Here is a 16545-nt window from a genome sequence, read left to right as displayed (position 1 = left end):
TCTTCTAAATAATGAGCCCATAGAATTTTCAAGCTCTTAAAATAAAAATAATGACCAATGACATCAGATGGCCTTCTCCCTAAAAACAAGCAGGGTGTGCTAAATTATAAAAACAATGTGAGTCTCTATATGCTAGATAAGGACCACAGTCTCTGGTGTCTCATCCCAGCAGTCATGAAAGTTAAAAGCCACAAGGATTACAGGTTTATGAGGTAGGAGCTGTAGGGACAGCTCAGTTGGTAAAGTGCTTGTAAGCATGAGGATCTGAATTCAATCCCCAGATCCTATATAAAAATGCCAGGCACACTCTTATAATCCCAGCACTGGGGAGGCAGAAACAGGAAGATCCTTAGGACTGGCCAGCCAGTGGCAAACTCAAGGCCACTGAGAAACCTTGTGTCAAAAAAAAAAGTGGATGTCAGGGGGTGTGGCTAAGTGGTGAAGTGCATGCTTACCATGCCTAGGTTCAATCCCAGTATCACTATCCCCCAACAAAGAAAAACCAGCCAAACAAAAACACACAACCAAAGGTAGACAGCACCTGGGAGGAGCAACAACCTAAGCTGTCCTCTGACCTATGCACATGCCCCTTTGTGCATAGTTTATAAAAGAGAGTTGGTGAGGTAAAAGGAAAAAAAGAATATCTCCTTTTGCTAACCTAAGACAACCAGAACAGACAGACACCTCAGAACCTTCAAAACCACTAGCATTAAAGCAGAGATCCCACTCAACAGTATTCATTCACCCTCCAATTCCATGCCAGTTATTCAGTCCTGGGCCTGGGCCACTGGACCACATTTCCATCTGAGAACAAATCTCACTTTTAACTGAAAGTGCTATATAAACTCAAAATTTCTGTTTTTTCCCAGACAAAAGGGAACAATTTTATTCCCATATTTCTTGTTAAATTCTCCTTATTCTGCAGCTTTAGAGAACAATCCTCCTCACACACTCAAGCACCAGGGATAACCTTGGGGAGCATGTAGGGAATGCCCAGCAGATGTCACCACAGGAGTAAGATGAATTCTGGAAAAACAGTGTTTGAGTCCAATGACCATGAACAAAACAGCTGCCTTGCCCTTACCTTCTCTTGGCTTCTTCATACTGGAGGCTTAGCCTGACCTTTTCAGCTAAACTTGATCTACTTCTCACTCCAACCTAGTAAAAACAAAAGGGGAAAAAAGTCAATTAACTCTACTAATGAATGAAGTAAACAGCTTTTGTTTCTAGGAAGGGAGAGTAATTGAAAAACTCAAGAAAATGGCACTGAGATTGGAAAGCACCAGTTTAAAAGGCACTTACTTTACAGTCTCAGTAGGGGCAAGACATTTCCTGCAGCTCAGTCTTGTCTGTTTTGCAAAAGACTTTTAGCACCACTTTCTCCACAAATTAAATTCAAGACAAAAATATCAGGTAAATGTGTCTGGTATTTAAGAGTTTATGAAGGGTGTACAGGTCAATAAAATTTATGAACTGGAACTGATTTCTTTGCCTTAATGAGCCAAAATTTCCATCATTTAACTTACAAATATACAAAATATAAACTACAGAACTGCTCAAATTAATTTTTAAACAGATATATCCTACTGTTAATGGCTACCTGTTTTCCTTTCAAGAGCACATACTGCAAAAAAGCCCAACAACATGAAAACAACTGGGAACTTATTAAAAAGCCAGTATTTTCAAATGGCATTCCAAAATGGAGAAGGTAAGACTATAATAGCCAAACTCATGAATAGTTTCCCATGTCACCTATAAATCACAAACATAATCGACTTCAATTTTCTATAAACAAGTTTTCTTGTTAGATGGCATATATTTCTGTTTCTTAATAGCCTTAATGCTTTATTTGAATGACTTAAAGTTACAAAGCTCTAAACAATATAGAAAAGTTAAATTTCCATGGATAGCTTTATAATTGTATCTGAAAGACATGCAGTCTGAGAAAGTCTGAACAAAGCTACTTATATGGAAAAGTCTTGATTTGCTTGGCACCTTGACAGAAAAGATAAGGTGATGATTTTTTTTAAACCAATCTAATAAGAAGGAAATACAAATGCATACAGTCCTATTCTAGCTCAAGTTCACCACCCACACTGTCATTAAAGCCCACCAAGGACAGCACCAGGCCAACCAAAGGCATAGATAACTTACATCTCCAGAAATGCTCGTTTGCGATCCAGCATCGAGGGTCTGTCTGGAGAGAGATAAATGAGAATTCACAGGACTGGATCGCAAATCTGGCTGCGAGCTGCCAATGTTCTGATCCAGATGAAATCGCTCCTGCAGCTTAGCAAGACTCTGTCCAAGAGACACAAATACTTTATAAAGCTGAACATGTGAGAGGGCAGCCCTCCCTGTCAGGTGAAATTAAACGGAAAGAAGTGATCTCAGTGAAAACAAATTGGTACTTAATTAGTAGTTAATACTATTTAAAAGGGCAGAATGTAATTTCTCACATACACACATGTGACTTTAGATTACATGGGAACACATTAAAGCAGGTTGCCCTATCTTTTTCAAGATAGCATTTTCCTATGAATTAAGAGTATCTTTATATTTAACACATGTGATTCTTAGGTTAAAAACTTCATTAAGAAATCTTTATTTCAATAAATATCTGCTATAGTTTTAATATGGTTTATATGTAACCCCAAAAGTTCACGTACTAGAAGGTTCTCAGTGTGACAATATTCAGAGATGGCAGAACCTTTAAGATGGGGCTAGTACAAGGCATGTAGGTAATTGAGGGCAGTACCCCAAGAAAATAGTAATGTAATTCCAAAACACCCAGGTTACTTCTGAAAAGACTGAGTAGTTAGAAAAATGCAGGCTCAGGCTTGGTCCCTGAATTGATTTGGCTTCATGTCTTGCCATGTGATCTCTTCCAGGTGCAATCCTGATACTATGACACATTCCACAGAAGACCTTATGAGAGGCTGAAAAAAAATGGGGCCACATAGTCTTGAACCCTTAGCCTCCAAAACTATGAGATAAATGAGGACTTTTTTTTCCCTTATAAAGTACTCAGTCTTGTAAAGTACCATTGCTATCAATTAAGAGCCAGTATTTAATGCTGATATTTAGAATATTCATGGTAAGAAAATAGAGGTATCTGTGAATGGGCATGGTGGTATATGCATGTAATCCCAGTTCTTAGGAGGCTACGATAGGAAGGATGGCAAGTTCAAAGCCAACCTGAGTTATATACAAAGACCTGTCTCAAAATAAGAAAAGAAGAAGTGAAGAAAGTAGAAAATCATATTAGAATACATACATTAGCATACACAGGAATATTTCTGTGAATTTTTTTTCGAGTATCTGTATGTTTGTGTCATTGGTTTTGTTATAAAACATACTTCTTACTGTGCTCAAAGAGATGGTAAAGTCATAGATGATATCTAATTTCCTTTTTGTTGCCTTTAGCATATTAAATAATTGTCATGTACTTTAGTAAACAAAAGAAACTTAACCCAGCCTGTATATGAGATCAAAGTTTACAGGAAGAATTAAAGATGACATCAACTTGATCAATTATAAGGTTCCAATGTAAATTTGTTTCATGTTTCAGTAAGAGAACTATTGTGCACATTACTAATTTCATCAGCAGGTTAACTGTGGAATAAAAATGAAGTATATTTCAGTAAAGCTTTACATACATGGGTTGGAGAGACAGCTTAGCAGTTAAGGCACATGCCTGTGAAGCCTAAGGACCCAGGTTTGATTCTCCATGTCCCACGTAAGCCAGATGCATATGGTGGTGCATGCATCTGGAGTTCATTTGCAGTGGCAGGAGGCCCTGGCATGCCTGTTCTCATTCACTCTCTCCCTCTGTCTATCTTTAATAAATAAGTAAAACTAAATCTTAAAAAAATAAACAATATATTTTAAAACACACACACACACATATTCTAGGGGTGGGAAGATGGCTCAGTGGTCAAAGGTGCTTGCAAAGCCTGACAACCTGGGTTTGATTCCCAAGTATACAAATAAAGCTGGATACACAGAGGAGCCTGTGCATCTGGAGTTCACTGGCAGCAGCAAGAGGCCATGATGTATCCATGTTCCTTCTCTAGTAAATAATAAACAATAAGGGCTGGAGGGATAGCTTAGCAGTTAAGTGCTTGCCTGTGAAGCCTAAGGACCCTGGTTTGAGGCTTGATTCACCAGGTCCCATGTAAGCCAGATGCACAAGGTGGCACATGCATCTGGAGTGTGTTTGCAGCAGCTGGAGGCCCTGGCGTGCTCATTCTCTCTCTCCCTCTGCCTCCTTCTGTCACTCTCAAATAAATAAATAAAAATAAACAATAATGATAATAATAAAAATATTTTTAAAACCCACATATTCCAAAGCAGGACTGCCTAAGCTTGAAACCCAGTCCTGCTTCTTAAAAGCTCTACAACCTTAAGTAACTTAGATTTCTGTGCTGCAATTTCATTGTCTGTAAGATGAGGATAATAATGCCTTTAAGAGCTGTAAGGTTTAAGTGAAATACATGTAATCAAGCACTTAGATGAGCATCAGGCATAAAGTCAGTACTTATGAGTATTTGCCATTATCGTCATTGTCTTTTCCAGTAGAACACTTCTTAATTCAAAAAGATGCAAAATTATATGGATCTATGAATGTTCATCTATACTCAACTAACATCTTTGAAAATCAACATGTAGTTGTTCAATAACATATTTAAATAGAGAAGTCCTAGTAAGAATGTAAGTATCAATCACTGGCTCTAACATCTTCTCAAAGGCCCAGGCTAAATTCTTACTGTTAGGTGAAGAATCCCCCAGGTTTTAAAGTTTGTGATAATTATGGAATGAAGGGACGAGACAATGAAGAAAGCCATTGTTAAAACCAAGATCTTAACTATGTCTGCTAAGTACTGATATACAGAGCACTATTTTGTCTTTCTACATGTGAAGCTGGATCACTGGAGTTAGGACCTACACACTGAGGATCATGTGGTAATAACGAGAGGCTTCAGTGCCAGTAGCAGCTTTCCTGGGGTGACTGTTTTGATTCCCATAACTGGGTCAACATTCCCCACCAGCAAAGGGATAGCCACTACTTAAGTGATGATGAGTGACATACCCTCATGCACCCAGGGCTGAAAGTCACTGGTATAGGGAACCCTGATAACCTGCGTCACATATGAAGTTTCTGGTTCACCAAGATGCTAATCTCCTCTGGGCTCCAGGGCCCATGATCCAACCCTACATCACCTCAAAGGACATCAGCAGTTAGTCTTCATTAAGGGTATCAGAAGTTGGGAAGCAACCTGTTTTCCACAGCAGCCAGGTTCTTCAGACCATGAAACCAACCATCTCTTCTGGAGCCCAATCAGTATGAACAGAGTGTGGAACTTCTGCCTCCATTTTGGGGGCCTCAGTAAACAAACATAAGATGTTCCATAACATACCTGCATCAGATCTTGTTTTTCTTTTTCTCCTGAGCTAATTGCTTTCCTGATAGATTTTAGTTCACTTAGAATGGCTTTGGCTTCGCTAAGTTCATACCCACTCTGGCCTCCAGACATTTTTTTATCAATTCTGTTAAAAAGAAAATAAGTAAGTCAAAGAATGTCAGAGTATATGATAAATGAACAATAGCAAACAGTTTTGGGTTGTCTTAATTGGCAAGTTAATCTCTTCTCTTTCTAATCACTCCTGGGCTCAAAAACATACACATCTTTTTTGTCTCTAACCAATACCCCTGCTGGTGGAACCTCACCCTGGCCATGCTCACACGCTGACCCTCATCTCCGTACTGAGAAAGGCATGGCAGTCACTGCAGAAGCAGAACGAGAGAAATGCCAATAAGCAACCACCCAGCTTTACAGACAGGTTTGCACAAAACTTAGCACAGTGCTGGCAACTTAGGAAGCGTATGACGGAGAGCAGAGTTATGAAGTAGAAAGCGGGGGAGTGGAGGGAAATACCATGGTTTGTTGTCTGTAAGTATAGAAATTGTCAATAAAAATATATACATTTAAAAACTTAGTAATACTAGTATGTTAATATATCTGGACCATGTGATTTCTTATTTCTTTTCAAATACTTAAAAGTAATGATTCTGCTGGGCCTGGTGGCGCACACCTTTAATCCCAGCATTCGAGAGGCAGAGGTAGGAGGACTGACATGAGTTCAAGACCACCAAAGTATTGATTGCATTTTTATTAAAGCTATGAGGAGAGTAAGTCTTGCCAAATGACTTCAAATGTAGGAACAAGGTGATGGGCTTTTGTTCATTTGTTAGAGTGTACTGAACAAACAGCTCTTCAAGGGAGATAATTTGTCACCCTGCAAACCTGCTGACTAGATGGCCCCATGTTTATATCAGCATGGTAAGCTACAGGAAGACCTAACTTGCTGTCTTATTTTTGTTATTTATTTAAGAAGCATCTTTTTCCTTAAAAATATTTTTAAAGATTTTAATTTTCACTCTACACCCAAATCTCTTCTAAAAGAGATTTTTACTTGCATGCTTTCTGTAGAAACTGCACACCCCTAGAGCCAATTTTCCATGGAATCTATGTCTGCTGTAGCTTGGGAAGGGTTTTATCTTTTCCCATTTTCGAAGCAGCATTCACGTGCTCCTGGTATCCATCTACACACAAGCGGCACTCCTGCTTAGGCTAACATCTAGTCTGACAGCACAAACAGAAATGAGTCATCTAGAGAATAAAATATTTGTTCACCCAGAATAAAATTATTATACCAAGTAAAATGCAAGCTCAAGGTCAAATTATATTATCATTCCATATTCACCAAAAATATCCCATGCCATTGTGAAGAAGAAAAGTTACAAAAGCCTACAATGGGATTCTACTTAAATCTTTCCTGGAATGTATTTTCTGTTGAGCCACAAATAAAAGTCCTTTTCTAGTCTCAGCAATGTGGATTTTAAAAAGTCTCGTCTCTGGGTTCTAGCAGTCATCATTCAGGGCTTCAGTGGCATGGTACTGAACAGCTTCGCTTCGCCTCCACCTGGGACCGGCAGGCAAGATCTCTCATGTTGGATGTCCTATATTTCTGCTCTTGGTTCACTCCAAGCGAATGCTTGAATTTCTACACAAAATGTCTTTTGTTTTCTCATGGAATGTTATTGACACATTCTTAAACATGCCTTAAATTCCTATAAAAATTGCTTGTAAACTGCTTTGAAACAATATAGCACTGTCACACCAATATAACAGAATAGCAAGTTTGATTAATCTTTAGTCCCAGGTGATAGCAAGATCTATAATTTCATGTTTTAAAAAATGTATACCATTATGCTAAACATTGTGTGGCACTCTAAGACTATTTTCCTTCCTCACACCCACCATGAAGCCTTGCTTCAAGCTGGTATACCATGAGTAAATAACTCATTTGGGTCACCTAAATGCTAGTCTGTGGGGTCTTTGGGGGAGCATTTTAGCCAGCTGAGGGTCTGTGAGCAGGTCTCTACTTCAGACCCACCTAGGAGCCCATAAAATATGTCTGGCATCAGTAAAATATACCAGGAACAGATATTTGTTCTAAGCTCCCCAGACAATCTGACAGGTTAGGAAAACACTGGGGTAGAAACATCTGACAGGATGTAGGAGCCCCATCCCACGAGGCTGGTGACAAGAAGCAAACGCCTGAGGCTATGGTCACGAGCCCTGCTGGGGGTCAAGAGTGGCAAGCAGGCGTCTGGGATGCACGCCTCCATCCAAACATGCTGAACAATGGGCTGTGTTCAGCCAATGAGTGACACGCTCACTAATGGGGAGAGCATCCTGCCACCAGCTGCCGTCTTGATGTGCCAGGTTCCCTAAGTGCAGAAGAGTAGAGTAGGATTTCACGGGGCAAAGGCACAGAGCTGGTACATTCCATAGAGGTGCCCCCTCAGAGAAGCCCGGCATTTGTCAAGTGCTACTGAGAGAGATGCCAGGAAGAACATGAAACTGACTAGGGAAGTCCCTAGAAATACTGCCCTGTAACCAATGGCACCCAGCTCTGTGCCATACAGAGAGGACACAAAAACCAGTTGGATGTTTTTGAAGGATCACACCTTGAATGCTGTCTGTGGTCATATGATTGTGAAAATCACCGGCTTCTTCCTCATATGAGATCTCTGGGCTATAGATTATGGAAGACAGAAAATCTCAGGCATGCCTGGCAAGGTTTGACTAGGGTGGGCCTCATTTGTAGAGAAAACAAGGGCTTCCCTAGGCTGGGAATGGAGCAACCGCTCTTCCTTACTTACATTTTCCTTAGTCCAGGGGCTTCTAGGATGGGCAGAGACAGGCGGATGCCCCTGGGAGGGCCTGGGCAGCTGCACACTCCGAGTGGGTTAAATACAGCCCGCTCAGTGTAGCCACCAAGCAGACCTTGAAAGGATGTTTTTTTGGGCCTTATATTTCAGCTCTATACCAGTCTGACAGGAGGCTGCCAGGGGTCTAGGAGACAATGTTAAATGTTTCATACTGGTTTCTTTGGATCTCCAATGATTAAGAAAAAGTTCAGACTTTTCCAAAGTATATGTAGATTTTTCCCTATGATTTTTGTTATTATTTTTACTTGATTTGTTGTTGTTGTACTTTTGGTACAGAGCTGTAAGCATTTTACTTCACATTTCTTTGAAAAAGTCTTGTAATTGTTAGTTCTATTTTCTTCTGTTAGAGAGCTTGGAACCAGTGAAATGTCAGTTTCAATATTTTTACTCACTGTTGGAGTGTTTCAAAGCCTTGTTCTTTATACAGCAGCTCTTGCTTCATTTGTGAAAGTTCTCTCTTCAGCTTTTTAACCTTTCATGAGAAATCAATGTAAGTATTAGTGTTTATAAGTAATTGGTAACATTTAAGAGATAACGAATTACTAAGCTAGTAAAACACACAAAGCCAGCATCTTGAGTAGCGATCACTTCCCTGGAGTCAGAGATGTATATGATTACTACGATATATTGTCACTGTCTTAGCTGACAGCACTGTCATGTGCTGGACATCATCCTGGTCTTTGCTTTGTAGTCAACAGGTAGTCAGGAGTAGAGTCAGAACGTCCAACCGCGGCGTCTCCAAATCTGCTAGGCAAGCTCCTTGCTTCATTCAGTGCTCCCCAGGACCACTGACCATCTTTAGTTTCTCAAACACGCCTGGTGACACCTGCCTCAGGGAGCCTGTACTCACTGCTCCTCTGCCTGCAGCTTTCTCACACTCCAGTGGTCGATTCCTCCTCCTCTGCCACTCTAGTGTCTGTTCAAACATCACCTTTTGGTTAGCATTGCTCAAACCACCCTCCACACGCCACTACTGTTTTATTTACTTCAAAGTTTTTTCCAAGAGCTGTGCTTTTCCATGGACTTGTTTACTGTCTGTCTGCCATGGGGAGAGTAACCTGTACCACACTACTTGTGTCCCAGATATCTATCAGGCAAGCCAGACAATCAATAAATATTTGCTGCTAATTTGATATGACAGATCAGAAAAACAGCATAGGGCTGGTTTAGTCACAACCTAATAAAGGTCTTCATATCAGGGTCAGAAAACTGCTTCCATATATTAAGTTATAGCTTTACACTTTAAACTCATTTTGTTATATAATATTTTGGTCTGCTTTTGAAGTTTTACTTTCCTTTTACTCATTCCATAAATATTTATTGACTCCCCACCCTGGTCAGGTCTTAGCCTGAGGTGTGAAGTGGATTATGGACCTCACAGACCTGTGGAAGAGCCAGACACTGCACTTATCATCACCCAATGACACAGCAGCTACTGCATTAGAGGGCACTGACTTGCTAGGAAGTGGGGAGAAGAGGTCTCAAAGAGTAGAAAGAGGGCCAAAATCCTAAAGGAGGAGAGGACTCAGCAATTCTCCCAACTTCAAAGAAGGCAGCTGTTGCTAGATCACAGAGGGCAGGAGTACTATGAGATAGCAGTACAAAAGAAGGCCTGAGAGGCCAGGGAGATTAGCTCAATGGAGGACCTCAGTTCAATCCCCAACACCTACGTAAGTAATGCCACTGTGGGCTAGCGTGTGGCAGTGCTGTGAACAGAGCCCACAGAGGCAGAACTCTTCAGAACTTGCTGACGGATTCAAGTGTTAGGTGAGGGAGAAGAGATGTCAAAGATTACTTTCAGGAGTTTGGTGTAGCAGCTGGGTATATGAAGGTACTTTCCCAATATGGAAAATGGGACCGCATTTAAGGCGACTTCACCAGAAAGTGGAGTAGGTGAACCTGATGTTCAGAAGAAGTGTCTGGGTTGCAGAGAGAAAACTGATACTCAGTGACATAGAGCTGATATTTTAGAAGTATGAGAATAAATGAGACCAGTTCTAAAGAGAAGAGAGTTCAAGAATGATTATCAAATATCTTGAAAACTCGGGAACCTGCTAGCGGAGAAGAAATAAATGGTAACGGAATGGCAGGTGAAGTGGGAAAGGGAAAGGGCCCTGAGCACAAGAGAAAACAGTCAAGAGGCAGAGGAGGCACAAGGAGTAGGACGCAGGGACAAGAGCTGTGTGAGTCACCTGTAGTTATCTCTAAGCACAGTATTTTAGATGAAATAGTCAATACTGCATCTGATGAGTCCATTACAATGTTGAAGTTTATACCCTAAGACATTCTCTTAGGGAATACAAAATAATAATAATAATAAATACAAATAATTATACTTCAAGGCTCAGTCTATAACTACGAGGAGAAGTAGATCCCATGGCCTAGGGGTGACAGCTGACAACTGTGGAGAGGGAAGCACCTGCCTGGGTTGAAGATATTGCCGTGTGAATAACCATGAGCTCATTTGGTGCATCATGAAGACATTTCAATTTTCACACCTGGCATTCCCATGTCAAGAGAGCCATGACTAACCAACTGCTATATCAGATACACCTATATATCTGCTCAAGTACTTTGTATTAGAAAGATAATAATTCTTTGATTTTAAACAAAAAATATAATTCAAAAATCAATAGCAATTCAAATAGATGGGCTGAAACCTGTCTTTACCTTTAAAAACAAAGTTGATAAAAACACAGAACTATTGAATTACAACAGTTAGTATTGCTGACTGACAGAAAGCATATTTAGAATGTAAGGGCAGCTTATGTAATTTTTTTCAAGTACTTCAAATAGCCTGTATCTCAGAGCTATTAGCATTCACCATGTTCACTGAAGTAATATCCACAGAAGCCAACACGTGAAAATACCTAAATGTCCATCCATAAGAAATAAAATGTGATGTGTTCCCACAATGAAAATACTATTTTGTAATAGTAATGTGTGTTAATATGGATGGGCCCCGAAGAATATTAAGTAAATCAGCTGCTCACAGAAGGACCAATGTTGCATGATTTCATGCGCATGAAGTGCCTAAAGTAGTCAAACTCACAGAAGGACAAAGCAGAAAGGTAGCTGCCAGGACCTGGTGGGTAAAGAAATGGGGCATTATGTCTAGTGGGTTATAAAGTCTCATTAATGCAAGGTAAGTTCCAGAGATCTACTGTACGAACATGGTTCCAACACGTAACAATACCATATTACAAACTTAAAATCTGTTAGAAGACAGACCTTTGGATATATTCTTATGCCAAGATAAAAATGGAGATTTAAAATCTCAATTAAAAAAAAAACTGACAAACTTAAAGTTTCCTCAGTTTAGGAAATATAGCATTTTATTGTACACTGGGGGACAATGACACAGGAAGCTAACCTATGCTTTCCTTTCTTCTTTCTACATTCTTTTGTTTGCCTAACACAGATGCTAAGCTACCCTTCTTTTAATGGATTACCTGAATGGTTCTCAGCTTCCAAATACCAATGCTGCATTTTATTGTCTTTAATTTGAAAACGTCCCTGCCATTATATTCACAGGTGAGAACACGTCTTATTTCCAAACAGAAACTCTTCCTAATTGCTCTTTGGTTTTGTGAGTGCTTCAACAGCCATTCTTCCCTGGAAACACATGTCATCACTAGCTATGGAGGAGGATCACCATTTCTACATTCCCATTCCAAAATATCAGCAAATGTAGAGCGCGGAATATAAAACCTGTGTCCTCTGATCACAGCTGGAGAATAATGCTGCCTTGAATACCCAGCACAAGGTATACTCTCTGAGGAAGCAATAATGAAAACTAAAGTTCATGAGTAACTTTTATTATTCCAAGCATTATGCTAAACATAAACACCTGCTTTCAATCCTCAAAATTACCCATTAGACCAATGTGGTTTTCACTCTTTTTTTATAGGCCAGAAATCTGGGGTTGGAAGAGATAATGGTATAAACCTGCTGACGGCCCCACCACTTCTAAGCAGCAGACCCAGTCTGGAACCCAGGGGAATTTTTAAAGCCACAATGATAAATGTTTTAGTTACCAGTGCAAGACAAACTAGAATTATACCAAAACGGCCGACATGAAACCTATAACCCTTTATTCCACCATGGAAACCTCATTATTCCCATGTCCCTCTGGAATAGAACAGATGAACAGTCCCAGGAGTCCTAGAGCTGGTACTTCTCTTACTGAACTTTGTGCAGCTGCAACCACCATGGCATTTCCATTTCCCTGCAATGAAACCTCACAAGCCAGAGTTGGAAGTTGGAGGCCAGAAAGCCCTGCAACTGCTGCACATTCCCTGCTTTCTCCACTGACAAAGCTAACATAACTGACATTTCAAATTGATTTCAAGTTATTTCTGAAAGTTAGGAAGATACTGTGATTAAATGTGATACTCATGACTGGAAATCATAGGGCTTCTTATCACTGTACAATTGCAGTGTAATAAGTTTCATCTCAAAATAAGGAGAAAGAAAAAGATGACATCGGAGAAAAATAAATCCCAAAACCTAGAGACCTTAGAAAGATCATAAGACAGGTAGGTTTCAGAAATTTGCCCTTGAAGTGAACCTTGTAACATTAAAGCTGTAATGAGCAAAATGGTATTTTACTAATGACTACCATCCTCTCTATTGTCCTGCAGGAAGCTGCTAACACAAGCCCATAAAGGGCAACTGTCAACCTGCTCCTTCCCGAAATTGCTCTCTTTACCTGCCCTAACCACCATGCCTCATCTCTCAAGCCACCTTCAAAAAAGGGAGAAATCAACTCCAGATAGTCAAAAGATTAAGAATTCAATATTTTTAAACTTACCTAAAAATTTAAAAAGACAGAATCTTAAGATGCTACTAGAATCATGGATAACAACTAGTTAATGGATTTTGTCATCAGAACATGAAAGTATTGTTTTAAATTGAATAATAAAAACAGAAGAAAAGTCAATGGAAGAAGTTATATGAACCACCTATGGAATGTGCTTTCCGAAGAGCAAACAGAGAGTAATGTGAACGTTCAATGCCAGATCTCCACAAGCTCATAAAGTCAATTAGCAAGTTATGATTCAGTAATTTTGGGGCAAATGCCCAGCGAAATGAACACATTTTCACAAACATGTATGTGTGTGCATTGGTAGCAACATTATTCATAATAGCTACAACATGGAAATCATCCAAATTTCCAAACAGTGATGAAAGGATAAACACAGATATCTGCACTCTGAAATAGTACTGAACACAATTCTAGAATGATGTTCTAATACAAACTACAACATGGAGGAATCTTGGAAACACTACAACCAGCCAAAAATGACCACATGTAGTACAATGACATCCAAGCACAAGAGCCATACCACACAAAGCCAGAGAGGCAAAAATCAGCAGTCGTTTGGCATACTGAAGAGGGGTGCTGTTATAGGGGAGATGTTCTAAAATTAGACTGTGATAATGAGGGCCTAAATGAATATGCTCAATCCACTACATTGTATACTTAGTGGTTTCATGCTAAATTTCTACTACATTCATTTTAAATGGGTGAAAGTTATACTATATAAAATATTCCTCAATAAAGTTGCCAAAATAAAAAAATAAACTGGCAAAAGGAAAAGGTTGAACATTAAGATATATAAGTAAATTAGTTCATTAGAAAATCATAGTATTGCCAGGTGTGGTGGCGCATGCCTTTAATCCCAGCACTCGGGAGGCAGAGGTAGGAGGATTGCCGAGAGTTCGAGGCCACCCTGAGACTACATAGTTAATTCCAGGTCAGCCTGGACCAGAGTGAGACCCTACCTTGAAAAACCAAAAAAAAAAAAAAAAAAAAAAAAAAAAATCATAGTATCATTGCATATCAATTAAAGTAACAAAAGTAGATACAAATGATGAAAACTTGGTTAAATGGCCTTCAGTTTTGGCTTAGTATCTAAAGTCTTCATTGTGGTTTTGTAAGGCCTCATTTCATTGCCAAAAACTAACTCTTCTGTCCTAAACCAGCTCTCCTCCTCTCTTACAATTCTTCCAGTCCATCCTTCTGTTGCAATCCCCCTGATTTCACACTGTTGTTTGAAATGCCATACTTCTTCCCACCTCTGAACCTGACACTCTCTCTTCCCTGCCTGCCTAACTTCCTTACCACCTCTGTCCAGTCTTCAGTAAGTGTCACCTTCTCAATACCTGTTTGGAACACCTAACCTAAAAACAGACCAGTCTCTTGTACACCATATCCTATTCCACAGCACATTTTTCTATTTGGTAGACTGTTTAAAAACATGAATAAAAGCTCAAATTAATGTCTGTTATACTAGAATGGTTATTTCCCATTATTATGTTGTTGTTTTTAAAATCAATTTATTTATATGTGTGTGAGAGAGGGAGAGACAGAGAGAGAAAGGTAACACCAGGGCTTCTTACCACTGCACACAAACTCCAGATGTATGTGCTACTTTGTGCATCTGATTTTACATGGGTACTGGGGAATCAAACCCAGGTCTGCAGGCTTTGCAAGCAAGTGCCTATAATCAATAAATCATCTCTCCAGCCCTATATTGATGTTTTAAGTAATTAATTTTCAAATCTTGTGTATACCTAGGATTAAATCTAACTTGGTCATGATATACAATTTTTAAAGGCTGCTTTATCTACTTTAGGATGTTTGCATCTATGCATATATGACCAGCATACATATATTTTTTTCCTTATGCACACCTCATATAATCTTGTCAGAATTTGGTGTCAAATGTAAACCAGCTTAATGCCATTTCTCTGGCATTTTGCTGACTGGGCATTTGGGGGCTTTGCCTTCATGCTGGGACCTAAGGATGCAGGAGCTAAGATAAAGCAGCTCCTATGTGGACATTTGAACACACTGGAGGGCTGGTAAGGGGTATTGCAAACCTGAAGCGCCTCAGCTCTGTTTAACTTGGAAGTACATATCCTGCAATCCCTACTGGAGTGATGAATTTAAGTAATAATCATGAGCAACATCTACTGTAAGAAAAATAAGAGAAAACGAGACATTATGTACTTCCTGGTTAAAGATAGACAAATATCACACATGGCAATTTTTACCTTAGCCCTCAAAACCCTGATTTCACAGTCTCCTACATCAAAGCAGCAACTTAAAAAAATCACCGTAACCAAAGAATCCTGTCATGTATGCCATGGCAATGGTAAGATATAAATATTGGACAGTGGGGAACATCTTCATATATGTGACCTGGTGAGTTTGAACAAAGAAAACAAAGATGACAATTAAAAAGACATCATATATATGTACATACACACACACACTAACTGCATGCTCAAACTACTATGGAGTCTTGATTCAAATAAATTACCAACAACAGAATAAATAATGACACAAGTCAGAACTGATACAAACTGATTGAATGCGTGGAGAGTATAACAGAATTCTACTCAATATTTCAAAAAGTAATGATGGCATAATGGGTGTTTTTTCTAAGAGTCCCTGGTTTGTAGAAACATTTACTATAGTATTTCCACACTATCTTAAACTGTCCTCCAAATAATCAGATAAAAAGCAAAAGTACAAAAAAATTAAAGTATGTAATGAGAATATGAATTTTAGTAGTCTCCCTACTAATATAAATGCTTAATATTTCTCATATTAAAGTATATTTAATCTGTTAGCCTAATCATTTCAAATTTTCCTCCTCCTGTCTAGTCTCTGTCCAGGCTTTACAAGCCAGTCTCAATCAACTACTCATGGGTGATTATCTTCCTGTCAATGCTGTCTGCTCAGACAGCATATGTTCTCTTCAGGAAGTTAGTTTCATTGAATTTTATAAACTGCCCTAAGCACTGAAGAGTCTTAATGGAGAGGCTGCTATGGTGGCTTATACTAGTGAGACGAAACTAAATATCTCTTCAACAGCAACACAAAGTCAATGCAGGAATTCATTTTACATATATATTATTTAGCCTGAAGTAGAGTACCCTTCAAAGTTAGAAAAGGAGGCCAAAATCATTAGGGAAAAAGAGAAAAATGAAATATTATTAAATCTATAAAGTAGTTGTTACAGTTTCACTTTCTTCAAGGTCTCAGTATGATTTTTGAAAAAAGACAAATGTGATATGAAATTAAATTATTTGAAGTTACTAGCATGGCATAAGAGATAACATCAGTTCTTATATTAAACAGCCTTCCTCTCATTTTCTCCTTCAGTTTCCCTCTCCTGTTTGTCATGAGTCAAGTCATGTAATTCTTAATTTCATTCAAAATTCACTAA

General features: G+C 39.1%; 1 protein-coding gene across 2 annotated transcripts in view; it reads right to left on the bottom strand.

Moving 5' to 3' along the window:
- The window catches only part of Wwc2 (WW and C2 domain containing 2), a 250300-nt gene that overhangs the window by 73098 nt on the left and 160657 nt on the right, over positions 1–16545 (bottom strand). For both annotated transcript variants that reach the window (XM_045141686.1, XM_004657110.2), the window contains exons 5-8: positions 8695–8774; positions 5421–5550; positions 2155–2301; positions 1085–1158 (exon numbers count right to left, since the gene is read on the bottom strand). In XM_045141686.1, coding sequence (XP_044997621.1) covers positions 1085–1158; positions 2155–2301; positions 5421–5550; positions 8695–8774 — 431 coding nt within the window. The remainder of the gene's footprint in view (positions 1–1084; positions 1159–2154; positions 2302–5420; positions 5551–8694; positions 8775–16545) is intronic.

This window comes from Jaculus jaculus, chromosome 1 (assembly GCF_020740685.1).
Source record: "Jaculus jaculus isolate mJacJac1 chromosome 1, mJacJac1.mat.Y.cur, whole genome shotgun sequence".
Classification (NCBI taxonomy): Eukaryota; Metazoa; Chordata; class Mammalia; order Rodentia; family Dipodidae; genus Jaculus; species Jaculus jaculus.
Note: the sequence above shows the minus strand (reverse complement) of the source record. Positions and strands in the feature narration are given on the sequence as shown.